The following is a 23909-nucleotide window of genomic DNA, read 5'->3' on the forward strand; positions in this document are numbered from 1 at the left end:
GGTCGATAAATTAAGTACCAGTTGCGTAGTGGGATCGATCTAATCGACTGACCCCCCCCCCTCTCCAAAAATTTCGGGCCTTCTGCCTAGTGTAGAAAAGAAAAGATTGTAGCTTGTTCGCTTATTTGCAGACTTTGGGTTAAACAACAAACCAAGGAAGAAGAAAAAGAAGAACAACACATACTCTACAGAATATTAAAATTAGAACAAAATCAAACATGTAAAAACAAACCGAAACACAACAAAAATAAATAAAAAGTAAAATACAAAAAATAAAGAAGAAACAAAGAATACAAAAACAACAACAAAAACGGACGATTTCCACTAATAATGTAAATCATTTTAAATACGTTTGATGCGGGCGCCATTTTCTTGCTAATTGTTAAATCCGATTTCCCGTCGCACCCAAGTCGAAAGTGGTTCCATAAAGCCGAGACATATCGATTTCTATCTTAGGCACGAGGCCACAAATCTTGAGGGAATGGGAATAGTTAATTATAATGACTCTTAGTACTTGAGTGGGACTTATTGTTTTATGGTGAGGTTTCACATATGTAATATAGCGAGTTGAAAAAAAAAACAAAACAAAAAAACAAACAAACAAAAACAAAAACAAAAAACAAAACCAAACCAAACTAACAAAAACAAACAGACCCAAAACAAAAACAAAACAAAAAACAAAACAAATAAAGCATTCCCATTAACTGAGATTATCTAAGCAATTAGTTGACAAAATCTTCCTGGAGGGGTATGTTTAAAACCTGAAAAAAAAAAAAGGAGCTCATCACGTAAGAGAGATAACTTCCATGTTGATCGCAAATTGGTTGACAATATATGTAATGTAGGAAAGGCAGCGAGTTGGGCGAACCATTAGCACGCCGGGAAAAATGTTTAGCAGCATTTCGCCCGTCTTTACGTTGTGAGTTCAAATTCGGTCGCGGTCAACTTTGCCTTTTGTCTTTTAGGGTCAATAAAATAAATTCCGGTTGATCACTGTAATCGTCTTATCCCCTGCCCCAAAATTGCTGGCTTTGTGCCAAAATTTGAAATCAATATAGACAATGTAAGTTGAAGTGGAATATTTTAAAGTCTATGTGTGAAATCAACGGACATGCTTTCGTATTAATAAACTTTTTCGATGAAAGACTATTCCACAGTTGGCAAGACAAAGAATGATCAACACACACAGACACTATGGCACCGACCGACCAATGCCTTTTAGATGAACTTGGTAGACAGAAACCGTCTGAAAGGCGGTTGTGTATGTCTATGTGTGTCTATTCTTTTATTCTTTTACTTGTTTCAGTCATTAACTGTGGCCATGCTTGAGCACCGCCCAGAAGGATTTTAGTCGAACAAAGTGACTCCAGAACTTATTCTTTAACCGACGTAAACACATCAAAATCAGTTGTGCCTATGTATGTATTTTTTTTCACACACACCACTTGACAAACGATGTTGATTTGTCTGCGACTCTGTAACTTAGCAGCTTGGCTTAAACCAACTGATAGAATAGGTACTAGACTTTAAAAGAATAAGTACTGGTATTAAATTTGATCGATTAAGAAAACCAATTCAAGGCGGTGTCGCAGTAAGTAAAAGCGTGTACACACATACACAAATACACATACACATATGTGTACGTGCCGCGCGCCCGCGTGTGTGTGTGTGTGTAGAGAGAGAGAGAGAGAGAGAGAGAGAGAGAGAGAGAGAGAGAGAGAAGAGAGAGAGAAAGAAACAGACAGAGGGTTATGTAGTGACGCTAATGATAAGATAGGTGAGAGAAAATAACTCCAGGGGAACGTTCTGCATAGTGTAGGGTCTCATAGTATAGGATCTCATAGTACAGGGTCTCATAGTATAGGGTCTTATAGTATAGGGTCTTATAGTATAGGATCTTATAATATAGTCTCATAGTATAGGGTCTCATAGTATAGAGTCATATAGTATAGGGTCTCATAGTTTAGGGTGTTATAGTATAGGGTGTTATAGTATAGGGTCTCATAGTATAGGGTCTCATCAAGTAGGGTTTCATTGTGTAGAGCCTCATAGTATAGGGTCTCATTTTGCAGCATCTCATATTATAGGCTCTTATTGTTGCAATATAGTGAGTTGAAAGACTCTCATGAAGGTTGTTTAAAGTCTTATAATTAAATAACGGAGATAATTCCGAGGAGATAAACTGATCAAAATTACAGTATTAGTGTAGATCTGACCTCTAAAATAACATCAAGCAGTGAAAGTAATGGACATGTTTCGCTATTATTAGACCCTCCTCAGTTGACAAGATTACGAGCGATCAATCAATCAAACAATCTATCTATCTATCTATCTATCTATCTATCTATCTATCTATCTATCTATCTATCTATCTATCTATCTATCTATCTATCTATCTATCTATCTATCTAGTTATCTATCTATCTATCTATCTATCTAAAAATTGAGGGCAAGTTGTGACACTCATTATGAATGTCAGCGAAAGTGCTGAAGCCAAATACCTCAGGGACAGTAGCGAAGCTAGGTCTATCTAGCGGGGTTAGCTGTATAAGCTTGTAGTGACGCTGTCCGGCAGCGCGCGCGCGCAGCGCCCTCTCGCGCATACGCGAAGTCCGGAAGAGGGAATTTTGCTGACGTGGCAGTTAGCCGAGGCAAGGGAGCGTGAACCTTAAAAGGGTCCGGAGAGACATAGCAGCAGTGGGCTGACTTGAGACACGGCGACTGAAGGCACTAGACGTGTAATTCTCTCTCTGTCCGGATTTGGTATAACAGCAGTCGGCAGAAGACTTTTAACCAGGATTTGTTGCAGACCACACATCTTCTCCCTCCGGACGCCATTTTGACCAGTTCAGTTTTGCTGTTGCACTTGTAAAATCTACAAGCGTTAAAGTTCAGCTCTGACACATCCATACCAAGCGGAACCAGATATACCACTTATTTGTTACTGTCATAAGAGAATAAAGTAGATATATATTTTTTACGTTTGCGTCTTGTTGTTTCTGACTGGTAGAATCTGGATATTAAAGCAACGGTAATTTGTATGCACCAACTGCACCTTAAAAGTGCAGTGAAGCTATGTTAGTTCCCGTTACAAGCTTGAATAGGCTTGTAGGACCAGTACTGGGAAGTGGGAAGCTCATGGTCTACTGCGAGTAGTACACTCTATCTATAGCTACTCCACTGCTGAGGGAAGTGTTTTGCTGACAAAGTACATCTAACGATCTATCCCGGGAACATGGCAGACAAAGTGGATACCGGCGGAATTTGGACCTCTGAGGTAATGACCCTTTGGTGTTTAAAGAAACACGGTTGACATAGCCTCATTGGGGTGGAGGGTTGTCTCAAAGCCTCCATTCATGGAATTAATGCAAGTTTGGCGTGTAGTGCTTAGACTGGTGTGAATGTGTGTGTGTGTGTGTGTGTGTGTGTGTGTGTGTGTGGTGTGTGTGTGTGTGTGTTTGTGTGTTTGTGTGAGTGGTGTGTGATTATGGTGATGGTGGGGTAAATGAGAAAAAAGCGGTATCTAAAATTACTTACCCTGTTGAAATCGGCGTAAATGAAACCTTGCTGTAATCCCGTAAAAACCAATAATGGAATCAAAAGTCGAAAGGTCTTGTGCGAAAACATGAGTGAGACGTGTTGACATATTAACTGGAATGAAAAAACATAATGAAAAACAATGAGGTAAACTACAATTTAGAAATTGTTAATGAAGAGCAAATTGTAAATTACATTTTTAGAATATTTAATGTAAATAACATATGTGAATAATACTCTTGGACAGTCATTATGAACCTGAACATCTAAATTGTAAACATGGTGTTTCTTGGTGGCCAGTAAGGGAGAAAATCATTTCTACCTAATATTTGGCGGGATTAGAATTTTGAAAGTTAAAACCGTGGAGCAGCAAAGATGCGTAGAACATACGTATTTATTATTATTTTTTTGCTTATACATAGGTGCAGGAGTGGCTGTATCGTAAGAAGTTTACTTTACAACCATATAATTGCAGGTTCAGTTCCACTGCGTGGTACCTTGGATAAGATTTTTCCACTATAGCCTCGGACTGACCAAAGCTTATGAATGGATTTGACAGACGGAAACGGAAAAAGAAGCCCGTTGTGTGTTTGTGTGTGTGTGTGTGTATATATATATATATATATATATATATATATATATATTATAGACAGTTACCTCCCTTGAAAGCAGTTGTCCCATCCATTGGCCATTGGATGGCGCACGTCGTGGTGTTGCATTGTAGGAGAGTTAAATCTATAGCTTTTTGTTAGCGCAACCAAAGTGATTAGACGTATTTTCTTCCCGCTGCGAGTCAAGTGAAGCAACAGTCAAACATAACCACCTCTTAAGTGTATGAATACGAACGCACAGAAACTGCCTTTATCTCTCTATATACAAATACTGTTATTTGCATGCAGTATAAAGATTAAAATGACTTGCGGCCGTATTTGCAAATTCTTATCGTCTTTTTATTCTCGTATTTGGAAAATCTGTACCGTCTTCGTTTCAGCTTTCTTTGTTAGGAGCAACAGTTCCTAATATATATATATATATATATTGTGTGAGTGTCTGTTTGGCACCAGCCACCTCTTGACAATCGGTGTCGGTGTGTTTACGTTCGCGTAATCAACCAGTACGGCAAAAGTGACCGATAGAATAAGTAACAGGTTAAAAAAAAAGTAAGTGCTGGGGTCGATTTCTTTCGGCTAAAATTCTATAAGGCGGTGCCCCAGCATGGCCACAGTCTAATGACTGAAACAAGTACAAGAAAAAAAGAAAGATATTACAAAGATCATAAAGGTAATCACATATGTAATGCCATTTCGTTCTTTTTAGAAATCGTCGAACCATATTAAAGAACTACAACATGTAAATTATATTTATAATTATAATTATATTTAATTACATACAGAGAACTACAAGTTGCCAGTGATATTTTTATTTGGTATTATAGAGAAAAGGACTAAGAGACATAGCATATATATTTGAAATTATAATGTAGGGGACTACAAAATAGAAATGATATTTTTGGAATTGCAATATAGGATTGTGAGATGCAAATTATATTTCCAGAACTACAAAGTACAACCGCAAGATCGTTTACTTTTTATCTTTTACTTGCTTCAGTCATTGGATTGCGGCCACACTGGGCCACTGCCTTGATGGGTTTAGTGGAGCAGATCTACACCAGCACTTATTTTTAAGTGTTGTTTGTTGTGCCGGCCTATTAAGTTATGGGAACGACGAAAACACACCAACACTGGTTGCCAAGCAGTGAAATGGGGACAAACACAAACAAATACACACACGCGCTCGCGCGCACAACACACACACACACACACACACACACACGCACACACACACACTCACATGTAAACACACGCACAAATATCAACACACACAAATACGCACACACATACATCAACACATCCACATACACAGACGCGTACACACGCACAAATACACACACACATACATCAACACACCCACATACACACACGCGTATACACAAACTCGCAAATACACACACGTACACGCACAAATATACACACACATACATCAACACACCCACATAGACACAGGCGTACACACACACAAATACACACATGCACACACACACATCAACACACAGAAATACACACACATACATCAACACACCCACATACACACACGCGTATACACAAACTCGCAAATACACACACGTACACGCACAAATATACACACACATACATCAACACACCCACATAGACACAGGCGTACGCACACACAAATACACACATGCACACACACACATCAACACACAGAAATACACACACATACATCAACACACCCACATAGACACACACAAATACACACACAATGTGTCGTTGGCCAGTTAGAGGAGATGTTCTCTGGAGCTAAAAACAACATTAGCATCGTTCTCTATGGGACCGCCACATTTAGTTGGTAATTATATCTTACGATTCCGTACTGCTACTGCTTACTTCTCGCTCAGAGATTTAATATTGTAATTTCCGGGAAAACGGGGCTTATCCCTTGGTTTCGTTCTCATAATTGTTTCGCTAATCTAATAACAACAATACAAGGTATGTAGCCCTTAAAACGATTTTTGTGCATTTACAGAGAATACCGAACTGTCTTACACAGGATCTTGGTTTTAGGAATTCCCAATAAGTTATGAATACCCAAATTGTGAAGTTAGTTATGTAATAACATGAAATCAGTTACCTGATAGTAAGAATTCAAATAAAGTAGCCTAGAAAAGGGCTTTAATGCGCTCCCAGAGTATATCGAACATAGGAGGAAATACTAATAAGGTATGTATACTAAAATCGTGTTAATCAGGTTAATCAGATATGAGATAATAACAAGTCAAAGTAAATAACTCTGAAAAGGGCTTTTGTACGTTCCAGAGAATATTACCCTCAGGGGCGCAAGTGTTGGTATATTCGGGAATAAGTCACTAACCGAAATAAGTGGATATATTGTTTAGGAAAATACTATTTACTTGTTTAAGGATTGTACAAGATAAATTGCGAAAATAACTCTAACAGTTCAAATACTAAGAAATAAGCATACTCAATTTCATTTTTACCAAATAATTTAGGAAAATGAATGGCATATTTCCCTCGGCTATATATAAGGATCCCTTCCAGGGACCCTGCTATCGATTTTTCAACAATCTGAGTATGCCATGAGATTACCAGACAGGAGTTCTACTCACGTGCCAATTTTTATCAAAATCGATTCAACGATGTAGGAGTTCGCTAACAACTCTACAAACACACCTGCAGGCAGAATTTCCCATATATGTAGTATATATATATATATATATATATATATATAATATATATATATATATATATATTATATATATATATATATAATATATATATATATATATATATATATATATGTATGTATGTATGTATGTATGTATGTATATGCGTCTACATTGGCGTATACAAAATGAATACCCACATACACATTCATTATTTTTAATAACATTAATTAAGAGTATTACTTAAAAGTATTACTTTGGGAACATTGCTTAAACAACCCAATTTTATGATTTCACTTGCAGTTTATAATAATATTACACGAACCAGAAACAAAGCAAAAGCGTGAGTTTGAAGCAACCATTTTTGCATGTGTGATTCACAAAGGTTTTTAAACAAAAGAACATAATGATAAGCGTTTTCTTCAAACTTTCATTTCATTTTCTTAAAATATTCAGCCAGTGGATATTTCAAAAGAAAACCAGGCCTGGTTTACCAGCTGATGACCAGAAACGAGTAACATATATTTATACAAGAGTTGGACAAAATAATGGAAACACCTAGCATCATAGCATCATAATTTTGGAATATTTATAAAACCGTTAAAAGCTTGTTTATTTTTATGTTTTTTGATTTGTTATTAGTGCTTCATAATATGTTATGCTAAAATTGCTGTTTCTTTTCAGATATCATCAGAAAATGGTAATTAAATTCATTAAAACGACAGATCTATCGGACTTTCAAAGAGGCACTAACGTAACGAAAACGGCCAAAATGTTTGGTGTATCAAAAAGTACTGTCTCGAAAGTAATGGCAACCTTTGAGAAAGAAGGAAAATCCTCCTCATCGAAGCAAAACTCCGGAAGAAAACCAAAACATTCAGATAGGGACCGTCGTACTCTTACGCGAATTGTTAGAAAGGATCAGAAAAGAACAGCTCCCCAAATTACTGCAGAGCTTAATGACGACCTCGAGAACTCAGTTTCCACAAAAAACTATTCGCCGGGAGCTGATCAAAGCTGGATTTCATGGGGGGGGGGGGGGCTGCAATCAGAAAACCACTACTTTCAAAAACAAATGTTGCAAAGCGTTTAGAGTGGAGTAAAAACATACGGAATTGGTCCCTAGAGCAGTGGAAGAATGTTATTTTCTCGGACTATTCATCCTTTACCTTATTTCTACTATCGGCCGAGTATACGTGCGGAGACAGTCAAAAGAAGCATTTGACCCAGACTACCTTTCAGGATGCGTTATATATATATATATATATATATATATATATATATATATATATATATATATATATATATATATATATATATATATATATATATATATATATATATATATATACATACATATATACATACATACATACATACATACAACATACATACATACATACATACATACATATATATATATGTATATATATATTTATATTTATAGATATATTTATATAGTGCAAGAGTGGTTGTGTGGTAAGAAATTTGCTTCACCACCAAATGGTTTTGTGTTCAGCTCCACTGCGTAGCACTTTGGACAAGTGTTTTATACTATAGAGTAGGGCCGACCAAAGCCTCGTGAGTGAATTTGGTTAACGGAAACTGAAAGAAACCCGTCGTCTATCTATCTATCTATCTATCTATCTATCTATCTATCTATCTATCTATCTATCTATCTATCTATCTATCTATCTATCTATCTATCTATCTATCTGTCTGTCTGTCTGTCTGTCTGTGTGAGTGTGTGTCTGTTATTGTCCTCGCTTGAGAGCCAGTGTTGATGTGTTTACGTCCCCGTAACTTAGCGGTTTGGCAAAGAGACGATAGAGTAAGTACCAGTCGACTCATTCGATAAAAAAAATTCTTCAAGGTGCTTCAGTATGGCAGCAGCCTAATCACGGGAACACGCAGAAGATAAAAGATGTAAGAGATATATAAGGGAAATAAGCAAAAGACCCAAAAAGTATGTATGTATGTATGTATACGCACATGCATACATACATATAGCTATCTGAATACACACATCCTATCCATATATGTGTGTGTGTGTGTGTGAGCAAATGCATATATTCATACACATCGACATGCGAATGGTACGGGAACAGCGCAGCTGGTTCAATTTCATGCATTTCATTTCTCGAAGATCGATGAAATATTTACCAGTAATGTACGAGATTGATTGAAATCGTTATAACATGTCTTTAAAGAGATATGCTCCGAGAGCGGTTGGAGAATGGGGCAAAGAAAGGTTGAGGAAGCAGAACCATTATAGAAAGTAAAGAAATAAAAGGAAGGAAAAAAAAGAGAAAGAAGAGAGAGATAAAGGGAGGAATAGAGACAGGGAGAAAGTGAGAGAGAGTGAGAAGAGAGAGAAAGAAAGAGGGAGAGAGAGAAGAAGAGTAACAGAGGGAAAGTGAGAGAGAGAGAAGAGAGAGAAAGAGAGAGAGAAAGTGAGAGAAAGAGAAAAATGACGGAGGGAGAGAGAGGGAGTGAGAGAGAGAGAGAGAAAGGAGGTGAGCTTGATGAGTTCGGCACGTTTAGCTGATCCGTGCCAGGCTCTTCGGCGCCTGTAGAGAGATGAAAAACTGCCAAATTATAGCTTAGATTTCCAAATCTCATTATGTTGGCAGGTCACGGTGTGCAGCAGAATCTGTGGTGGTATGATATTGGTGATAAGACTAGGTCACAAGTTCACATAAGGTCACCAACGATCTCAATATAACCATTTAATACTCGTTCTCTCGAGTCAAATGTAATGGAAGACAGCAGACGATTTTAGTGTAAGCCACGATCCAGCATTTATTTTATCCGCTATCATTTAGTTTATTTTATTGTTGGAGTGTATTTCTGTGTGTGCGTACGTATGTACGACTCGTGTTTATGTTCAGTTTCTTAGTTGTTTTTTCAAATGTATTCATGTTCTTTGTTTAAAGGTAGTTTTAATTACTTTCTAAACGCTCACTATTGTTTTCTTTCTCCTCAGACGTCATACTATCTGCGCTCGTAGGGTTAACTGACTCCCCAAGTACTTTCAGGAGCAAAATAAGTAAATAAATGAACTGCGGAGAAGGGATGGGACAAGGTTAACTGAGTTTTATGTTGTAGAGAAGAAACAGAAGAATGCTTAACGCTTCGCATGGTGGGCTTTCGTCACAAAAGAAGTAAAAATCAAGCTCTGTAAAAGAGTGTTTACAACGAATACCATTGAGTGAATATCCATTTTCACCACGTAGCCTAAACTATAAACAATATTTTTACGAAATTTCTGTTTTTTTTCTCTGCTTTTTCTTACTGAAGGAGCAGCATGTGGGTAGCATGAAGTAATTTTTCATTGAGATTGAATGAAAATTGAACCGAAGGAAGGAAAAGGGAGATAAAAAATATCGTTCGTTATTTCTAATGTATTTTTTTATTCACCGCCAGCTATTTTTCATTTAAGCAACGGCTGCTCAGGCTTATAGTAAATAGTTACGTAATGGCTGACTGTCTCTAGTGTTGTTTGAGTGTTGTTACTTTGCTAAACTACATTAAGAGAGAGAGAGAGGAAGAGAGAGACAGATAGACAGAGAAAGAGAGGGGGAGAGAGAGAAGGAGTGAGAGAGAAGTGGCTTTGAACTGACCATTGCTGGACTGACATACAGTCAACTAAACAAGCGGTTACCTATTAATCACGTGACTTAAAAGCGTCTAGATTGTTCTAGAAACATCAGCGAGGTCATTGATCTTTTGACAGCAAATTCAATGGTTGGAAAACAATAGTCGTTGTAACTGTGTGGGCAGATTTGCACGCATGGATAAATCTAGGCTAAAAATAGAATTGTTGACCAGATTTCCTACTTGCACCAAGTTTTGAAAATGTTCGTATTCCATGTTTTCGTATTTCGTATGTCATGTTGTTTACGTTTTATGACGTATTGTACCCATATATGCATATGTGTATACAAATATATGTATGTATATGTATGTACATATATGTCTGTGTATATGCATATATATATATATATATATATATAATATATATATATATATATATATATTATATATATATATATATATATATATATATATATATATATATATATATATTAAAGTTAATCCAAACAAGAAAACACAGAAAAAAAGAGAAAGAAACACAGCAACGCGAGGACGTGGAACAATTAAGGTATTATTGACGCTCAGGAAAGAAGGGAAGGAGGGTTTAACGTTTCGAGCGGAGCTCTTCGTCAGAAACAAGGAGAAGGAAAGATCCCAAGAAGGGAAGACAGAGGAAAATATATATATATATATATATATTATTTACATTCATACACACACACACACATATATATATATACATACACATTATGCAGATTAGTTTCAATATGTATATATTACATACATATTGAAAGTATTAAATGTGAAAGTATTAAATGTGAAAGTATTAAAAGTGAAAGTATTATCACACATTACAGTAGAGTTGTTATTGCTTCACTGTTGACACATAATACTGAAATAATGTAAGAGATAAGAGATTGCTCCGAGCTCGCATTAGGCAAGAAGTTGAAGTTTATTTTGGCCCATGACACTGCATGGACCCTAAGTAAAGAATGTGTAAAACTTGAATGAAATCGGTTGGGTAGTTCTCGAGTTTTAGTGATGCACACATACAGACACGCAGACAGACCGACATACTGACAGATATACACACATTCTCAGTTTTATATATATAGATTCATACTCTCACATACTTATGTATACACGCATATTTCTTCATTTCTGTTTCGATATTGCAGCGTACTGCTGGATGTATCCGTCTTCAAACATCTTCCACACCCTCCTGTCCATTACCTTGCTCGTTCAAACCTGTCATGTATTTCCCGTGATCTCCTTCATGCATTCTTCTATGTTGTCTCTCCATCTCGTTTTGTGTCTGATCCCTCCCCTCCCTCCTCTCCTTACGCGCTTCTTGTGGAATTTACTCCATGGTTCTTCCCCATCTATTGACTTCTGTTTTGAGTGAATGATCGCCCCATCATCATCATTTTATTCCTGCTATTTCTTGAAGTATATCTCTGACTTCTATATTCCGCCTTATCTCTAATTCCGTCTTATCTCTGCATTCTCAATATAATATTTAACATTCTTCTTTTTCCTAGAATACTTCATTGTTCTGATTTTCGTTTTTCATTCTCTCGCTGACCTTCAATCTTCCACTCCCTTACACAACTGCAGGTAGCACACATTGGTTGTTTCAGAAACTTCAGTGTATATATGTAGTGTATATGTATAGTAGCTATCTATCTATCTATCTATCTATCTATCTATCTATCTATCTATCTATCTATCTATCTATCTATCTATCTATCTATCTATCTATCTATCCCTTTCTCTCTCTTTCTCTCCCTCTCTCTCTCTCTCTCGCTCTACCTATCTACCTACCTACCTACCTACCTACCTACCTGTCTGTCTGTCTGTCTGTTTGTCTGTCTGTCTGTCTGTCTGTCTGTCTGTCTGTCTGTCTGTCTATCTATCTATCTATCTATCTATCTATCTATCTATCTATCTATCTATCTATCTATCTATCTATCTATCTGTCTGTCTGTCAAAGGTGGTTTGCAGCCCCGAGGCTGGGATTTCCGGTTATTTACTATATATCTGCTCCTGGGAAGCTATCTTGAGTTGAGGCAGATATTAGGATTTTTGAGGGCTTTTGTTTTTCGTAGGATCTTGTTCCCTCTCAGTTAAGCAAAGACTACACTATTTAGTTCATATAATATATGGCTTCGTCATCTAGAGCATTCATTATTTGATGTTGTACTTAATATTACTGTCTTCCAAAGTCCATATATGGCCTATTAATGTTCTCTTGTCCAGATGATTGAACGCTGACAAATGGTTGTATAACCGGTGCTTAAATCAAACCTAGTCATCCGATAAAACACTTCATCCCCGCCATAGCTTGAAACTGTGCATGAATAATTCCGTTAACATCCGTAAATAAGTAAAATTTCACACTCCATTTAAATCTCAATGTTTGTTGACTTATATAGCACATTGTGTACACAGATACAGATACATGAATACACGCACGCACTCGCTCACACACATACCCATGAATTTCCTATACTGAACACAACAAAGATTGTTACATCTAAATAAATCTTCAGTTGCAATCGTCTGCAAGTGTTAAAATAAAAACGCCGAACAATCCCAAAATATCTCGAATTACATTTTGTTATTCCCCTTTATTCTTGGTCCTATTATATCTTCTTTCTAAAATCTATATTCAGTGCTACCGTCTATTATCTTTTTTCTTTCTCTGTCATCAATTTTTATCTTCTTCCTCCTATTGCCTTCATCATTTCTTCTTCGATATTTTGTTTCGCTTATCTTCTTCTTTGCCGGAAGTATTAATAACTCTCCGAGGAGAAGATACTTGTTTGGATGGTTGGTTCGTTGGTTGGCTTGTGGCTTGTTCGTTGGCAATTGTCAATGGAATATGCGTGTTCTCGCGTACAGGCAAACATACGTACATATTCACACACACACACTATCTCTCTCTCTCTCTCTCTCTCTCACACACACACGCACTGCCCATTCTATGAAAGATCCACATCTCAAATGCTTCTATCTTCTTTTCCATTGCTCTGTACATCGTCCAATTTCTGCCTTGTAGAGAACTAGTAGACGCTTCGCATAATATAATTGTTTACTAGCTTCAGTCTTAGATGCAATATTATGTGTTTTGAAGTGAAAATATTTTTTATTCTTATAAATGTTGTTCTCGCCTTATCATTCTATCGCTGGGTGTTGGTGCTGGCTGCTGTGGTCAATGGTTTTCTTGATGAATGAAAATTTGTTTCTTGGGCTACGTGTAGAATTAAGTCAACGACTCCTGCGAACATTTAACCGATTTTATTACCCCACATACAGACAACTGCGTTAGCCTTTTACGGATAACAACAGCAATAATTACATACTGGGAAAGAACTGCTGCTTGGAGTTTACGGCGAGCTGTTGATACGGCAACATACGGCTTGCACTGGAAGCAGTTGTGCTATATTCTTGATAACGGAGGTTCCTGTCATGTATCTGTGCTATCTTTCTTACCCGCCTTCCTGGGTCGTTTGGCTAGTAAAAATGTATGCCGTCTGATGTGGCAAGTATGGAGACATATACCGCTCAGGTGCCTCAGCATTCTGTAATTAATTACCGCCAAAAGCGGCCTTTTAAAGGACACAAAAAAGAAGATTCTATAAGATTGAATTATGCGATGGCTTCACGCTGGTTGGTAGCTTAATAAACCGATCGCGTGAAACTATCGTGGTTCGGTCGTGATGTCTGACCAGATATCCAGAGAATCGGTTTCGAATCCCTGCTACAATTCTTGGAGTAACTTTTTGTACTCTGTGACCTTGCTGATTTATTTCTCCTAAATACTTTTTTTAGTTGTTCAAAGGTCTGTCCATCTATTTTTTTATTAGCTTCCTTTTGTTCTGTTTTACAAATAAACATTGCCTTCACCGTTATTACATTTATATTTAAGCAGTACTAGAAAAGCCGAAAGCCCGAAGACACCTATTGTCCAGAATCAAGTCTATAAATGTATCATATTTTGAACAGACGATGCCCTACGAGTCATTGTCCAAGAGTATACTGACAGGAAGATTGGACGTGAAGAGAGCAAGAGGCCGTCAGAGACGTTTGTGGACTGACGACACCAAAGAATGGGTAAGAAACAGGATCTTGGCTCTGTAGTACAACATAAAGGAAACTGAAAAGTCTTGGTAAGCATCTGTTCGATGAAGAGGATTCATGAGTTTGATCAACTGAATAATCTGCTTCTGAATTAACAAGTGGCTGAGTATTCGACAGATACGTGCTATTAGTTCGTCCGTCGTGGTCGACGATGACCATGGAAATTACATAGAAGACGTGGCACGGTGTGTTTGGCTGTGGCCAATCAGTTCGATGAGTGCTCGAAAGGCTCTGCCGCGGGTCGGGCACTGGTGGTCCGCTGGGACAGAAGACAAGGAGTTGGCTTTGGATTCGTGCTGTTCGGTTTTCTTTGTGCCTTTGCAATCCTGTTCTGATCGTAGGATGTGGCACCTCTGTTGGTACAACGTCGCCAGGCAAGGCTGTCTTGTGCTTATGCTTCTTACGTGTCGGGGTTGATCTTAAAGCTCTTCAGTGAGGGATTGAGTGCATCTTTGAGATGCTTCTTCTGTCCACCTTGGTCGCGCTGGCCTCCCGTGAGTTAGCTGAAAACAGCTTCTTGAGAAGTCACGTGTCACGCATTGACTTGACTTGCGCTCTCCTCAGTAATTTGTAAATGTTTGACAGATCAGTTCGAGAAAAGACTGCTGAGTATTGAATCAGGGCCACACAGTGTGTGCATTCTGTATGTGTACATACATACATACATACATACATACATATATATATATATATATATATATATATATATATATATATATAATATATATATATATATATATACACACATACATACATGCATACATTCATACATACATAAATACATATATTATATATATATGAATATATATATATATGTACGTACACACACACACACACACACACACACACACACTTTTTAACTCTTTTACTTGTATCAGCCATTTGACTGCGGCCATGCTGGAGCACCGCCTTCAGTCGAATTGACCACAGGACTTATTCTTTGTAAGCCTGGTACTTATTCTATCGGTATCTTTTGCCGGACTACTAAGTTACAGGGACGTAAACACACCAACATCAGTTGGGAGACAAACACAAACACACACATGCATACATACATGCATACATACATACGTACATACATACATACATACATACATACATACATACATACATACATACATACATACATACATACATAACTGTAGATTTCTCAATAGTTCAGCATAGGTGTTAACATCCGCTGGGCAGCTAATTCCACAACTGTGCACAGTTTCTCTTCTCTATCCCAAATCATTATATCAGGTCTGTTATGCTTACATTTTATTGAGGTCTTCACTGGTACATTCCACCAGTATTCCTTTTTATCATGAGTGGCTGTGGCTTCTACCATATTATGGGTTCTTATTTCTTTGTTCTCGGGGTTATCCTTCCGACGGATTTCATTATAGAATATCCTAGCTACAACATCATATCCCATCGGTATGTATGTTTCACCTCGTGTGTACCGTTGGCGATTTTTTTTCTTTGTCTTCCCTTCTCTGGATCTTTCCTTCTCCTATGTTTCCGACGAAGAGCTCCGCTCGAAACGTTAAACCCTCCTTCTTTCCTTCTTTCCTGAGCGTCCAATAATACTTTATTTGTTCCACGTCCTCGCGTTGTTGTGTTTTTTTGTGCTTTCTTGTTTGGATTAACTATGTATGTATGTATGTATGTATGTATGTATGTATGTATGTATGTATGTATGTATGTATGTATGTATGTATGCATGTATGTATGTTACATATATTCTTGTCTCGCAGTTTATTTCTGAAACTCCTATTATTTTTCTGAAGAGATAAACGGAAATAAAGTCATAGGTACAAATTTAGCTCAGAAAAAGTTTAAAATATCACATTTCATATAAATGCCAAAAATAAATGTTACGTAATTAAATGTTATTTTAAATGACTTATCATCCACCAATATTATAACTTGTACGCCATGGCAACAACAATTTTTATAATGCTATATATGCATATGAAAAATATTACATTGTTCTTTATTTTTTATCGTTTACTTCTTTCAGTAGCAAATGATCTGCGGCAATGCTGGAGCACCACGTTGAAGGGTTACTAGTCGAACAAATAGAAAACTACTTGTGTCTTTTATGCCTGGTTCTTATTCCATTCATATCTTTTGCCGAACCGCTAGGTTACGTTGACGAAAACAAACTAACACTCAGGGCATTATTTGGCTAGGGGCTATAGCAAAAGACTTGCCCAAGGAGTCGCACAGTGGGACTGAACTACAAATCACGTGGTTGCAAAGCGAGCTTCTTTACCACACAGCCATGCTTTCAATGTCTTAAATGATACAGAAAAAGAAAAATGAAAAAAAGACATTAAAAAAAAAAACAAACAAAAAAAGCAGATGGATCTCTGAATGTTTCATTTGTTCGATCAACTCAACTACTTAATCATTAAACAAGTGTTGGAGTGAATGAGTCTTCCACTGAGTCCTTGTAACCTTTATTGTTGTTTCTCAGATAGAATCAGAGTGAAACAGTAGATGACAATGCTAGCATGTATGCACACACACACACACACACACACACACACACACAACACACACACACACCACACACACACACACACACACACACACACACACACAAAAATACGATCATGTGAGACTTGGGCCTTCACGGAGAGATAAGAGCAAAATCTGCTCACAGCGCAGAGAGCCATGGAAAGGTCGATGTTGGGAATCTCGATAAGAGATCACATCCGGAACGAGGAGATCAGGGACGGAATTAGAATGAAGGACATCGTCGCAGAATACCACCACGCCGGTCATGTCGCATGGTTAAACAGACAATCGATGGGCCCGTGCAGTTGTCGAGTAGCACCCACGCGAACGGAAGAGACCACTTGGAAGACCTCCAGTCGGGTGGGAATATGATTTAAAAAAAGGGTGTTTGGAACAACGTGGAGGAGAACGGTGAAAGCACGCGGGGAATGGAACAAATGCTGTGGCCAGCGGAGCCGACTCGGCACCAGACAGCCAGGATCAGTTAATGATGATTTTATTCAACATATTCCTCTCTCAGATTCTCACTCTTAATGCAGCGGTCCCTCAGTTTTCCTACGCTTTGTAAAAGTATTTGGAATATTGGGCCTCCAGCCGGACCTTTCGTGATAACCTTAAAGGTAGGAACTTTCCATCACAACCTCGTGTGTAGACACACACACACGCACAGACAGAGAGGTAGGCAGAGAGCCAGACAGGTAAGTAGATAGATAGATAGATAGATAGATAGATAGATAGATAGATAGATAGATAGATAGATAAATAGATAGATAGATAGGTACTATAGAGCCCAACACACTGATTTGCCCAAGGGTCAATAATGTTGTTAAAACGGCCCTGCTAACAGCTTTTGTACTCAGATAATAGATCCAAATACATTAATAATCATTGACTTTCACCTGGTAATGTTATCAAATGTCAACGTGGCAGTCACAAAAATCTAGGGTTTTCAAGCAAAGAAATGACTAGCTAACGCTCATTGTGCAAATATAAGTAAACGAATTAGTAAAAATATGCAAGTCCTTTCGATAGTTCAACACCTGACATTTATTGTTGTTGTTATAAAAATTCTAGCGACAAGTTGATTTCTTCTTTGTCAGAAATTTGTTACTTCTGTATAGAAAGAATTTAAATATTGAAAAATTAAATGAAATAAAGATAGGATAGATATATACATAAATCCATCCACCCATCCATCCATCCATCCATCCATCCATCCATCCATCCATCCATCCATCCATCCATCCATACATACATGCATACATAAATACATGCATACAAACGTACACTTCTATGTGTCACTGGAAAAAAATCTCCCTCAGATCAGTCTTTACTACAAATAGCAAGGATGGTATGCATGAATGATGGACCCACTTTGAGTATGAACCTATAAAACAAAAGAAAATGCGCGCTTTGCTCCCATGTTTATTTCTTCCGAGGTTACCGTGGAATTTTTTCGTAGGCTTTTCTTTCCACGGATAACCTTAGTCAGTGTTATATTTTCTTTCCCTTTGAGGAATTTCAGTTGTTAAAACGACACTTTGTTATCTCCTTGTGTACATGTTCCAAAACGTTTTCGATCCCTATTGATCGGTTTTGAAAAGAAAAGTCCTACATTGTATTGTCTCCTCCGTGTTCGGCCCTGCGTCATTTAATAAAGAAGTCTATCTTAGAAAAAGGTAAAAAAAGAAGAAAAGAAAATGAATAACACATTCAATAATGTAGTCCAGATTGACTATGCCTGAAAGAATGGCCATGCTTATAATTCCTTAAACGAGTTTGCAGGATCAGTTTTGAACTAGTGCTGAACAATAATATACTCACGCACATACATATATAAATATACACACATATAGCAGGTGCTGGAGTGGTTGTATGGTAAGTAGCTTGCTTACCAACCACAGAGTTCCGAGTTCAGTCCCACTGCGTGGCACCTTGGGCAAGTGTCTTCTACTATAGCCTCGGGCTGACCAAATCCTCGTGAGTGGATTTGGTAGACGGAAACTGTCCGTCGTGTATATATATATATGTATATGTTCGTGTGCCTGTGTTTGACAGCCGGTGTTGGTTTGTTTACATCCCCATAGCTTACCGGCCCGGCAAAGGAGTCTAGCAGAATAAGTAATGGGGTCGGTTTGGTCGACTAAACGCTTCGAGTCTCTGCTCCAGCATGGTTGCTGTTATCGTTTCGAATGACTGAAACTAACAAAAGATAATGGAAAGTACATGCAGACATATCTGCGTACCTACCTACCTACCTACCTACCTACCTACCTACCTACCTACCTACTACCTACCTACCTACCTACATATCTACCTACCTACCTACCTTCCTACCTACCTATCTACGTATAGATATAGTATGACATACAGCGGGAACACGCTTATGGTTGTCGTGGGAGATTATTGAATTTCCAACATTAATATCTCAAATACCAGCCTTGTTAAATAACGAATTATTTTTTCTGATCGCATTCACTGATGTATTTTTTTTTCAAGATCATAACAACATTTGTTTCAAATTTGAATTTGCCATGCAGGGAATCACAGCAAACAAGATGGATGAACTGCGACAATATTAACAGCATCGGTAAAGAAACAGAAGAAAGAAGACAACACTGATAAAGCTAAACAGAATTTTATTTGTTGTAGTTATAGAAGAAATGGAAATTATGAAGTACATTTTCTTGGAATTTTGAACTAAGTAATGACTTGTGTAATTACTATAAATTGGCAAAAACGAAGAGATTCCTCTGTTGGTTATATGAATAGAATAAAATTGTACTGGGACGAACTTCACCCAGAGCTAAATTATTTCACGACAAAACAATTACGCCAGCAAACGACAATTGTTGAACGCAGGAGAAGGATTGTTGATTGTAATTTTATTCCCAAAAGCAAGAACTGTGTACAAATAACAGTAAATGAACATATTCTTAAAACGCACATGCCTACAGTAATTACGAAAGCACGTGCAGCAACACATCAAACTCTGACAGCCAATATGTCACCTCTAGCTGCCTGTGGCCATAGCAGTAGCCTCAATAATAAAGGTATTAAGAGCCGGGAGAATAAAGAATATAAACACTTGTAAAGTATTCTTAACAAAATGTTTCAAGTGAAGATTGATTCGTTTCTAAAATTACAATTACAAAACAGACCATACCTAACTGGGATTGATAAGAGACTTAATAGATCTGATGTTGACAGTGATTAACGATATAGGCGGTGAATATTTACTATAACGTAATGTTCCTTCCTTTTGGCAAATAAACGCCTATTTATATTCCCTTTTCACAACTGTTAAGCTGTATAGTGAAAATACTATAGGAGTAAACAAATGCAAAACTATTGCGAAAATGCCTTCATAGATTTAGAAAACAGAAAAAGATCATTGATCTGCAGAAGACAATCAACTATGTGGCGACGTCTATCGGATGTAAACAAATGAGCAGCTACACATCTCACCAACAAAAACTGAAAAACAAAATAGATAACAATTTGGAGATAGCAAAAAAGAGAGCACTTGAAAAAACAAATTGATCGCCCTACAATAGATGTTAAAAGCTGTCAGTGAGAAACTTCGTCATTTAAGAGGATAAATGAACGAAAAATGTTTAACAAGAAATTCCTTTAAAATGAATCAGTAGTCTACAGAGAGATGATGCGCTGGGGAACAGCGAATAAAAAGTCCAGATGCTCCGTCTCAAGAAGATATGGATTTATTCTGGAGTAAATACTTTCATATGTTATACTAAAAGTATGCAGTGTTAGGAAAATGTAATAAAAACTAGAGAAGAGAGCACCAGAAAGAGGCTTGAAAGAGGTAAAAATAAATTGACTTTTATCGAGTGTATCTTATCAAAATTTATCAGCATGTCTCACTAGAGGTATAATATACAGAGCTGTTAGCATTGGATGTTAAAAGTCGTAAACATTTAATTACCATCAAAAATTTCCACATCACTAGCGACACTGAGTGCTTCTAACTAAAACCAAAACAAAGAGGCAAGGACTTAATATCGATTCAAACAGCATTAGACTGTCATATGTTCCTTCGAAAGCATTTACTAACCTCAAAGTGTTGCAGTGCTTCCATGGCAGAAGAAGTCTGCAGATATGAGGTAAATAAAATCATATGTAGGAAAGAATTTTCTTGGAAAATATTTCCTAACTGATGACAAGAGACACTCACTTGAAGTTGCACAGCTCCAGCTGCCACAACAGAACATCTGACGAAAAGGTTTTTCTTTGTCAGTAGACATATTATGTATAGCTGTGGTGTCAGGAAACTTCTATAATAACAGTAACATATATAACTAGAATAGTGTATCTTATGTTAGTTCTCAAATTGAAGAGAAGGCTTTTACAATTAAGCAACTGGAAACAATAGTCTGACGCACAAAGGGAACACTACTTACTGCCTAAGCCCTTCGCTCCCTATGGAGTATAAGTCATTGATGGCTTTTCTTCACTGTTCTCAACTCTGAACTGTCTTTTTTCTCTCAAGTCTTGTTGGCTTTGAATTGTCATCGACACTTCTGCAGCTTTACTGTGTTCTAGGTATGCGTGTTGGCCCTACGCAAACCTGTTTTTAGCTTTGAGAACAGGAGGTCCATATTAGCCTGGCCTCTATTTTTGACTGTTCAGCATAGGAGACACAACCAGGAACTTGCGTTTTACTGGCATGGCTCTTGGGTTCGTTGAGGTACACAAGCCGCTGTACAGGAACAAGGACTGGAACTTGTGGTGGACAAAAGGAACAGGGATTTAAGTAAACATCTATATGTGATAACCAAGGATCAACAGAGTTAACGCTGTATTGACAACTGCCCTAAAATCTCCTCACGACACTATCTACTTATGCAGCATGTTGTAAAGGTCCAGAACACAATACAAATCAACCCGTAGAAAGAATAGTTCTGGAGAGGAAAATATCAGAAGTTACAATGATGTACAGGACATACCCTTAATATATATAAATAGTGGTGGAATGATCATATCTAAACCTCTACAAAATATTGATTTCAAATTTTGTCACAAGGCCAGCAATTTCATCGACTCCAGTATTCAATGGTACTTAATATATCGACTTCGCTATACGTAATGTATCGACACATACAAGGCAGCGAGCTGGCAGAAACGTTAGCACGCCAGGCGAAATGCTTAGCGGCATTTCGTCTGCCGCTACGTTCTGAGTTCAAATTCCGCCGAGGTCGACTTTGCCTTTCATCCTTTCGGGGTTGATTAAATAAGTACCAGTTACGCACTGGGGTCGACGTAATCGACTTAATCCGTTTGTCTGTCCTTGTTTGTCCCCTCTGTGTTTAGCCCCTTGTGGGTAGTAAAGAAATAGGTATTTCGTCTGCCGCTACGTTCTGAGTTCAAATTCTGCCGAGGTCGACTTTGCCTTTCATCTTTCATCTTTTCGGGGTCGATAAATTAAGTACCAGTTGCATACTGGGGTCGATCTAATCGACTGGCCCCACTACCCCAAAATTTCGGGCCTTGTGCCTCGAGTAGAAAAGAATATATCGACACTTACACACGCATATACTGGCATAAGATGTTGAATATCGATCAATGAAACACGCAAACATACACACACAAATATACATATATGCGTATATATATACATACATATACAAATGTATATGTATATATATGTATGTATATGTGCTATTTTTATGCATGTGCTCTCTCTCTCTCTCTCTCTCTCTCTCTCTATATATATATATATATATATTATGCATGTTTTATATATATATATATATATATAGCGGCTGTAGGGAGCTTCCCTCCCTTGTCAGTCATTAAGTTTAGTGTACATATATACATTCATGCATGCATACATACATACATACATACATACATACATACATACATAAGTACAAATTCACACACATCATTTTTAGTCGGCAGAAATTACAAATCTCTCAAGGACCGAGAGTTTCGTGAGATGGCATTTATGAAGTACAATGCATTAAAGTCTCGGCCATTAAATCACTCTGTAACTTCTACCAATATAAAATGACATATTTTACTGTTTTGAGTTCTATTTATCATGTTTTTACTACAGTACTTATATATAAAGACATACATACCAATTGTTAGAATTTGCTCTCTTTTGCGTCCCTATTTGGGTTTTGAGGTACTTAAACTTTATGCGGCCATCCCACGTCACCCTGGACAGGTCGCAGGCCCATCGCCAGTTCTCGCAGCGTTTGATGAAGACTGCAATATATGTTTCAGACAGACTTCCCATCTATCTAAAGCTTGAAAGCTTCCCTTGTTACATGGCACAAAGGATGATGAACGCTCTTATTGCTTCTAAGCATACTACAAATTTCGGTGGTCTTTTATATGCCAGTCACCAATTTGGTACTTTCTCTGAGTTACGAAGACTAGGGTTTTTTGGGGAAAGAATAGCTGGACAGGTTTTTTGGGTAAAACCGACTAGCAGAAGACACAGAGTTAGACTGTGAACAAGGTGGTTGGATAACATTCACGAGCTCGATTGGGCTCGCTTGGGGATCAACCCGGATCAATGAGGAATGGTTATTTCTGACAAGACCTGATGAAAGGCGTATTTGAGGACTCCATGATCTTCCGAGGAATAGGTGGGTGAAGAAGATGAGATACATATCTACATACATACTTGCATGCCTGTATGCATACATACATGCATACATACATACATACATACATACATACATAATACATACATACATAAGTACAAATTCACACACATATCATTTTTAGTCGGCAGAAATTACAAATCTCTCAAGGACCGAGAGTTTCGTGAGATGGCATTTATGAAGTACAATGCATTAAAGTCTCGGCCATTAAATCACTCTGTAAC

The 23909-nt window shown here is 37.6% G+C and overlaps 1 protein-coding gene across 1 annotated transcript in view; it reads right to left on the minus strand.

Moving 5' to 3' along the window:
• Positions 1–23909, minus strand: part of LOC115219655 (protein unc-93 homolog A-like) — a 68818-nt gene that overhangs the window by 13390 nt on the left and 31519 nt on the right. The window contains exon 3 of the mRNA XM_036509813.1: positions 3538–3651. Coding sequence (XP_036365706.1) covers positions 3538–3651 — 114 coding nt within the window. The remainder of the gene's footprint in view (positions 1–3537; positions 3652–23909) is intronic.

The sequence above is a fragment of the Octopus sinensis genome, linkage group LG15 (assembly GCF_006345805.1).
Source record: "Octopus sinensis linkage group LG15, ASM634580v1, whole genome shotgun sequence".
NCBI lineage: Eukaryota > Metazoa > Mollusca > Cephalopoda > Octopoda > Octopodidae > Octopus > Octopus sinensis.